General features: G+C 35.9%; 1 protein-coding gene across 1 annotated transcript; it reads left to right on the top strand.

Annotated features, from left to right (window-relative positions):
• The first annotated feature begins 2,064 nt into the window (after positions 1-2,064).
• Positions 2,065-8,811, top strand: LOC105437873 (probable uridine nucleosidase 2). Its single transcript, XM_030992070.1, has 5 exons — positions 2,065-2,280; positions 3,416-3,716; positions 6,188-6,324; positions 6,878-6,970; positions 7,906-8,811. Exons 1-5 carry the CDS (start codon positions 2,086-2,088, stop codon positions 8,173-8,175), a joined length of 996 nt encoding a protein of 331 aa, XP_030847930.1. The 5' UTR covers positions 2,065-2,085; the 3' UTR covers positions 8,176-8,811.
• Positions 8,812-9,250: the final 439 nt, after the last annotated feature.

Here is a 9,250-nt window from a genome sequence, read left to right as displayed (position 1 = left end):
GGGAAAGATGCGTTAAAAGTTTTCGAAGAATCTCAAAAGCAAAAGGAGTGAAGGGAGTTCGAGCGACCGAACTGGTCATGAGGGTACTTTTGCATTTTCAAAAGTAGAATTGAAGGAATTGGTAATTAAAGGCGTACACTACATTTTCAGGAAAAAAAACTGTACGTTTTCAAAATATCTGGGGTCAACTGCCCCCCCCCCCCCTTGGTGCGTACGGCCATGGTCTTTTTTTTTAAAAATAAATTTCCCCATTTTTATTCCTTTCCTTTTCTTTTCCCTTTTTCTTCCTTTTCTCTTCTTCTTCCTTTTTTCTTTCCTTTTTTTCCTTTTTTCTCTTTCTTTCCTTTTTTCTTCCCTTTTCCTTTTTTTTTTCTTTCCTTTCCTTTCTTTTCTTTTCTTTCCCCTTTTTCTTTTTTTCCCCTGGAGCCCGTCAGGGGGGGGCACTCTGCCCCCCTGCCCCCCATAGGTACGCCAGTGCCCTGCAGCGCCTATGGTCTATGCATGCCTCATACTGAGTCAAAGCTAGCTGTGCCCAACGTACGCGTTCGGTACACGTATGTCGCCCACATAATGCTAGGCGTAAGCGGGCTCAATAGGAGAATATTCAATCAGTTGATTCCATCTCCATACTACAGTATGCTACTCGAAGGCCGCTGATCGACGCTTTAGATTGCTCTCGACACAACCTTACAGTTGGCACAAACGTTAACGTTGCGATTACACGTGCATACTATTCCCGGTACGTATCATGCCAACAGCCTTATATCAATATTTACATTTCTAAATGTGTGAAAAGTTTATCTTGTTTTTTTTCTCCATTAGATCTAATTAGTTTAACATCTCACAAAGATAGACCCCGATATATACCGGGCAGGCCCGGTAAACTGGAAGAGAAGATGCACTACCGCCGCCGGTAGCGTACGATATGACGAGTTTCTAACCCACCTCTTACACATAATAGTGGGGGGGGGGGCATTATGCCATAACCATTCAAGCGTGTTTTTGCGATAAAAATATCAAATTTGTCACGAAGCTTTAACATGTTCTGGGAAAACTGGATGTCGAGCCACCTCAAATTCGGCTGAGGCCTATGTTATGCACTATATAACACTGACTTTGTCTTTGTGCCCTTTTTTTTCTCAATGGCCCGGCCCTCCAATTATATGATGGGGGATGGTGAACATATAATAAGGTCTTCTCTTTTGCCTTTGAATTGAATTTCCAAATAAACACTAGCCATCATAAATATTTATGTTTTATTGTATTTTCTTACATAAAAGTCTTGTCCAGGAATAAATATTACTTGTAAACTTAATGTTATTGTTAAGTTCAACATTCAAATTGCTGCTTTAAATCAACTGTCCGGACACACAACCTGTCCAGACACTCCACATATCTATTCAAGGTATACTTTTTTTCTTGAATACTTTGACCTAAATTGATATATTTAAAAAAATATAACTATAATCAAATTGGCTAAAATCAAAGATCTATTTTTTATTTACGAGGGCAAGGCCTCAAAATTATGTAAATAAGGTCTAGCATATTTTTCAATTAAAGGCTCATCTGTGTGTGCTAACAGTTGTGTTAAAGATATAATATATGTGTAAAAGGATTCTAAATCTAATCATACAATACACTTTATAATGAAAGAGAATACCATAAAACAATAATGATGCTTTCAGGATTGCGTACTTAAATTGCAAATTGATATGGACTGTGATATATATATATATATATATATATATGTTTATTTCTTTTTTTCTTTTTCTGAGTAAAGGTTAAAAAAAATGACTAAGCTAGAATGGAAACTAAGATTGACCGAATTTGAATTTTTATTTGACCAAAACTGTTCGCAATCAAGAACTGATGAGACATGCAATTGACCATCCGATATGCATTGTCATCAAGTTTCAAGATGACTTTAATTTCATCATTTATGAAATTGTATGGGGGGGGGAAGAAAATGTTATCAAAGTGAATGGGGGGGGGGCAAATTTTAATGTGTGGCTTAGTTTGCTGACAGAGAAATTCTGTAGCCATATATAGGAACCAATCTAAATCAATCTTTTTATTTTTCAGTGAATGATGGATAAAGATTCGGAGAGGCTGGTCATCATTGATACCGATGGTGGTACAGATGATTGCCATGGTATCCTGATTGCAGCTGCTGCTTCTCATGTCAAAGTTTTAGCCATTACGTGTGTAGTGGGTAACGTGGAAATCGATCAAGTCTCTCAGAATGTCCTCATGACAGTACACATATCAGACAAATTGAGGGTATTTTATTCATTCATGTTTACTTTTACCAATTATACATTTTCATTACTACTACTACTACTACTACTATTACTACTACCACTACTAATACTATAATACTGCTACTACTTGTACTACTGCTACTACTAGTACTACTACTATTACTACTACTATTACTACTTCTACTACTTCTGGTACTTTAGTACTACTACTACAACTACTATTACTACCACCACTAATAATACTATAGTACTGCAACTACTTATACTACTACTACTTCTACTACTACTTCTACTATTACTACTACTACTACTATTACTACTACTACTACTACTACTACTACTACTATTACTACTACCACTACTAATACTCTAATACTGCTACTACTTGTACTACTGCTACTACTAGTACTACTACTATTACTACTACTATTACTACTACTACTATTACTACTATTACTATTACTACTACTACTGCTACTTTACTTCTTCTACTACTATTACTACTTCTATTTACCCTCCTACTCCATAATAAGCTTTCATGATTAACATTCTCAGTCTGGTAGAAGTTGGCCTATTTGATTGCTCTTATTGATATTCTTGTGTTGGTTGATGTTGTTGTTGTTGTTGTTGTTTTTTTTGTTTTTGTTTTTGTGTTTGTTTGTTTGTTTTTTGTTTTTTGTTTTTTGTTTGTTTGTTGTTGTTGTTTTTGAGTTGTTGTTTTTTTGTTTTTTTTTGGGGGGGGGGTGTGTTCTCAATTGATTCAACAGTGATGTGAGTGAACCCATGACATGCCATCGTTTTTAAACGAAGTGTTCAAACACCCATATCAGAGATTCTGTAAGCTAGGCCCACATGTATTATCAATTGGAAGAAAAGGATTTTTTTTTTAAAGAAAAAAAACAGAGAGGTTTTCTTTTTTCAATGATTGTTCTCAACCATCTCTTGCACGATTAGATTCTGATCCTATACAGGTAATTAAACAAAGTACATTCCATTTACCCAATAAAAGCGTTTGCGACGTTATCCAGTCAATTGTCAATGTCTTGCTTTCAGATAACCCATCCCCTACATGTATGTGCCTTTCCGTAACTCCTATACAACGCACTTTTTCCTTTTCCTTATTTCTTTCTTCACGATGACGATGATGCATTCAGAAAGCAAAGTGTCCCATTTACGTGGGCGCTGCTCGACCACTAGCTGGTTTTCCGATCCATCGATTTGATGTCCATGGGGAGGATGGATTGGGTAACACCAAAAGGTCAACAGACCTTCAGCAAGACTGCATCCAAGCTGAACCTGCATGTGTAGCTCTTGTAAGGCTAGTCAACCAATATCCTGGTCAGATCAGTATAGCTGCCATTGGACCACTAACCAACCTTGCTTTGGCAATGAGAATAGACCCAACATTCTCATCCAAAATCAAAGACCTTGTCATCATGGGAGGAGATTCAGAAGGTATGACTAAATAGTATAGATATATCGACTGCTATGAGAGGCCTGGCTGTTTTTTTTTTTTATAGGCTCAAGGGGATGCAACGTCCCCGAGAGCCAGTACAGATAGGCCTCGAATATTAAAGCAGTCGATATATCTTTTATATACCGAATCGACACATAAATCTACCGAAAATTTTTAAGTTATCCTATTCTATTATGGTTAAAACATCACAGAAAGTCTGAGATATTGTCTGTTTACCCAGAATCTTTCGAGAATCTCACTCAGGAACTATTGACCGCTACTGGCATCGTTCGTTTCTTTACGGTAATGGCTAACATCACGACTCCAATTTCAACCAATCAGATGGCTAGATTTCTAAAATGAGGTATATAATAGTTATAATATTCTATCGCTCTAACATAGCTGCCAACCATTCCTATGTTGGTGGAATGATTCCCTTTTTTGGGCTTCAAGCTATTGTTTTGAACCCTAGATTCCTGAAATATTCTGTGTGAAAAGTGTATTGAAGTAGACTGTATTCCTGATTTTGCCTTAAGAGATTCCTAATGTTTGCTGTCAAAGGTTGGCAGGTGTGATCTAATTTACTAGCTATCGTGTACACTATAGTTTATTCATATGAAATAAGTATTAAATATGTATCTGTGTTCATAATGGTGAGATGCCCCTTAAAATAAAGGTTTTTTTCTTTATACTGCAGAGCAATTGAGGCCACTAACATAGACAAAGAGTGACTCAAACACCAACAATATTCTTGAAAACAAAATGTGTATTTTGAATAAACACTACTTGATAATTATTTGGGGTCGTTGTTTCATATTTTGTCACATTCACGGTTGGAATTTCTGCCACTTTTCAGGCTGCCTCACACAAATGACTTCAGTTGCACTGTCGTATAACAGGTTTGCTTGCCTACATTTCTTTGAAGAATATTGTCGGTGTTGGCTAGATTTTAGGCATGTGGATATCACGCAACTCTCCACCTTGCGTTTCCTTCCGTTTCCTTCCATTTCTTTGGCATGCTTCAATTGCACCATATGATAGGGATATGCCAGACGCACATGAGGTGTCATCTCAGTTGTACAATTTGAAGATCATTTTATCTGGCCTAGAAATGCACAGGACAAGCACGGATGCAGTGACTAACCATAGGCCTAAATCGAAAGGTCAAATGTTCAAGTGCAGGTTTCAGTTGCACTTTAAAATCTATACGCTGGCAAAACAAATAACTTTACTACACACCAAGCACGGAGTACATTATTGGACTTTATGTTCCTCTTGTGCAGAGCTCTGTCCTCTGTATTGTTTGCTGTGTATTGCATTGAGCAAATAATTTTGAAGATGATAAATATATGCCTCTAGCTGTACAACTGGCCTAAATTGTATCTTGTGAGAATTTCTCTTAAATATGAAAAACTAGCTATGCAAAAAGCTATTAAAAAAAGAATAACGGCCCTGTGGAAATTGTTTTTTGTTTTGTTAATCTTGTTACTGTAGAAGTATGCAAGGGACATTTAAAAAGGAGTGAGACTCCAACATAACACACTTTATTCAAACTACAAATCACACTTTACTCACTTCTTGTGAGGTTTAAGGATTCTAAAGCTTGCCTATTAATGTCAAAGTAATTTTTTACCCCCACTTTTTTACAGATTCAGGATCAGTATTTATGGTTATTCTCTATATCTTGCAACATTGTGCTCCATAATCTTGTGGACCATAGATCTGCGGAACATAGCATCGATTGTAAATCAGCATACGAGTTGTGTCTAAGTTTAGCATAGTATCATATCTTAGTGGAGGGAGTAGGTTAACATCACACAGCAATCGATGGATTATGTGAGTCAAGATAAGAAGGACAAAAAAAACAACCAGCCCGAATTTCAGGTTACAGCATTAATGGGGCAAGTAATGCACCATGCTGGCGCAACCAATAAGTAGTCGTGTAGTCGAGGAAACTATATCAATGCGGGCATCTCTTCTCAACTTTGCAATTAGGATTTGCATAATTGTGTTATTCCATCCCTTCTGATTTATTTTGTGTCCTAGGTGAGATGCAGATATTAAATACTTTTACGATCATAGCTCTTTCAGAACTTTTCAGATCTTTTCTCCCTCTTTCTGATATGTTCTCCCTTTTCTTTCTTGTTATTGGTACCACCTCATCATTTGACATTATATTAATTTATTCTTAGTAGTGGGGACAGTCCTCTACAGATCATTTTTGATTTTTGGCTACCCCTTCTACATTTGCTGATATTTCTTTTAAAACAGTCATTGTTCCATATATATAGTCGCTTAATAGAATATGTACATGTTCTATTATGTTATTGTTTGTATTTTCTTGTGTTTTGGCATTTGTGAAGAATTAAATTGAATTGGTAATTGAACTAAATAAATCTAAGTTGCTCATCAGCTCCCATACATCAGGGAAGCCCCTGCATACATGTCATGACCTCTTTTGATGTCCCAGGCAGAGGGAACATAACTGCATGTGCTGAGTTCAACTTCCACGCTGACCCAGAGGCAGCCCGAGTGGTCCTTCGTGAATTCACTTGCTCTAAGATACTGATTTCATGGGAGCTCACCATCAAGTATGCATGGAATATTGTAAGACATTTAACTTTAGGTTTTATCAATTATGTAAGAAAGACAAATAATGAAATAATTAATAAAATTAATATGAATTGTTCGTTTGATATTGTTGCTCATATCTCTCAGAAACTTTTTTTAAAGTAATCTTCATTTACCACATTTTTATAGAAAGTGTTAATCGGGGTCTAAATCTCATTTTGTTGTTATCTAGCTAAGATGAGAAGTTACTAAAATCATGTTTAGAATAGTGATTAGTTCATTGGTTAAATAATGTGTTTTAGAGTAAATCTGCAATTTGTTGTAAGTTTAGGACTTTCTTTTATCTTCAGATTACTTATTGTATGGGTCAGGGGGTGCTGTCTCATAATTATGCAAGAACTGATCATCTCTTCTTTAACGCTTTTTCAAAACCAAGGATAATAAATCACTTGAATCTCTGTTTAGAATTTACTGGTTGATTCCACTAACAATATAGTCCCTGTCAGTCTGCAAGACGAAGTAATTATTATTTATTTATATTATTTTGCAATTTATTTCACAAAAGATTTTTCTTTAATGTGTTTATTAGGATTGGATGCGTACCAAGTTATTTTTAGAGGACAGGCTAGTCGGTCGTTTTCTTCGAGATACTCATGAGCATATTTTAGAAGTCTGCAAAAAGGTGAGTTCTTGAAGCCTCAATAATGTTTTCCATTTTCATTTGGACACACAGCAACTTTGATTAAGCAGCTGTCACAAATTATGTAATACATTGTTTGTTTTGCAAAGATTCTGTCTGTTGAACTTCCGTTAACACTATCCGATAATGTGCGACGGCTCCACTACAAGCTCAACCAAATAAGTCTGTTGAAATAGTGCCTCCTCAAGCACTTTGATAATGACTACATTAAATAATACTTTGGAAAATGTAGGAATTCATGCAAGGTTTGATTATTTCATACAGTCTCCATATGAAGCATATGAAATGTTGGCATTAGTACACAGTAAGTGATATATTCCAGGTTTTCATACTCTTTGAGGCGAATAGTTGAGGCAAATAGTTGACCCCAATGGAAAATTGTGTTTTCTTGGTAAATCACTGGGTAAGTGTTTTATCTGACTGTCAATTCACATGAAGCTGCAAATAGCGAAATGCTGGATAAAAATATGTTAAGATATGTAAGAACAAACAGAATTGAATGGCATACCTGGTGGTAGTCATTTAGTCTAAATGATCATTATACATATCTAAAGAAACAGTGAAAAGTTGGAGAGATCAGAAAAATCTAAAAGATTGGAGGGGGGCAAAGTCTATTTGAAATGTTTGCCATTCTGATCACACTTCAAACAATGTTGTTTGAATAAATATGAATACAATAGCTAGGCATACTGTAGTGTATTCTGCACAGCATGGTTCTACCTCTAATTGCCAATATAAATAATGAACTGAACTGAAGCTTTGTTCCATGTATGGTTAAAATAATGTTTTAATAAATATGAATACAATAGGCCTATACTGTAGGGTATTCTGCACATCAAGGTACTAGCACTAATTGCATGATTATTAATGACTGCATCAACTAAAGCTTTGTTCCATGTATATTGTTTAACATGTAGGATCCCGCCATGTCTACCGGAGGTTTAGTGGATATGTTCCCTGCCTGCGATCAGTTGGCTGTAGCAGTGACCATCAACCCAGACTTGATGACTCATTTCAACCACTTCCGTTGCTCCGTCGAGACAGGAGGTGTGTCCAGCAGAGGTCACTTAGTCATTGACCGGGCCTCTTTTGACCAGTCACTAAACGGAGTTACACCTACAAAGATTGTAACTGCAGTAGACTTTGAGAAATTCAAACAGATCGGTCTCAGTTCGGTCTCAGTATGAGGTTTCTTGTGCACATTGCAAAGTTGCAACTGATTTATCCATGTTCAGCATCATTCATCAACTATCAACGTTTTCTCATGCACACATTAGTTTAAAAAGTGGGGGAGACTTATCCTACAATAAAAACAGTTTGATATGTGTAGACTTATCCTACAATAAAAGCAGATTGAGATGTGTAGACTTATCCTACAATAAAAGCAGTTTGAGATGTGTAGACTTATCCTACAATAAAAACAGTTTGAGATGTGTAGACTTATCCTACAATAAAAGCAGGAGGAGCAATACAGACTGCAACTTTAAGGGCCGAATTTACACCCATTTATTTTTTGTGTTCTTTATTAGATCAGTCAATGTCAAATCACTGCAAATTTTTGTTACTATGTGAGCCCTACCTCTTCCTACTTTCACAAATCTGGTGTGTGGGATTAATTGAGGTTTTTAGTGGAATTGATTGGAATTTTGAAATTCCAGCCAAACATGCCAGTAAACAAATTTATTTGAACAAATACATCTGTGTAAGAATGAACTTTGTCAGATTTGTAGGTTTCAACATACTTATAATGAAAATTACACCAGAAATCTAAATCTGCCATTAATTTCTATATCCAAACTCAATTCAATGACCTCTTAACCTTTAAAATTTGGTGAATATATACCTCAATCTATTTTCAACCCCATGCAAAGTATTTGGAAATATAACATTTTTCACTTGTTTTCCAGCTTCTTATTTTGCTCTCAAAATGATGCAGCATGGATAAGCTATTTGGAAGGTCCAATCTTGAACTAAAATGAACCACACTAGACAATAAAACATATAAATTCTGGATAAGAGAGGCATCCCTAAAGAGGTAGTAGCAGGGTTACGATTCTACAATGTTCAGTATCCAGGAAAATGAAGGAATGTACCAACAGTATGATCTATTTTAAGGTGACTCACATATGGTCCCAGCTATGTAGGGCTACAATATACATTCAGTGCTGCACTAATTTTAATATATCAGTGTAACTATAGTTTTCAAATTTCATACATTTAATTTGCACAAACATTCCAAGTGACTTTACATTGACCCACCAG

The sequence above is a fragment of the Strongylocentrotus purpuratus genome, unplaced genomic scaffold (assembly GCF_000002235.5).
Source record: "Strongylocentrotus purpuratus isolate Spur 01 unplaced genomic scaffold, Spur_5.0 spur5_scaffold_2, whole genome shotgun sequence".
In the NCBI taxonomy this organism is placed as follows: Eukaryota; Metazoa; Echinodermata; class Echinoidea; order Camarodonta; family Strongylocentrotidae; genus Strongylocentrotus; species Strongylocentrotus purpuratus.
Note: the sequence above shows the minus strand (reverse complement) of the source record. Positions and strands in the feature narration are given on the sequence as shown.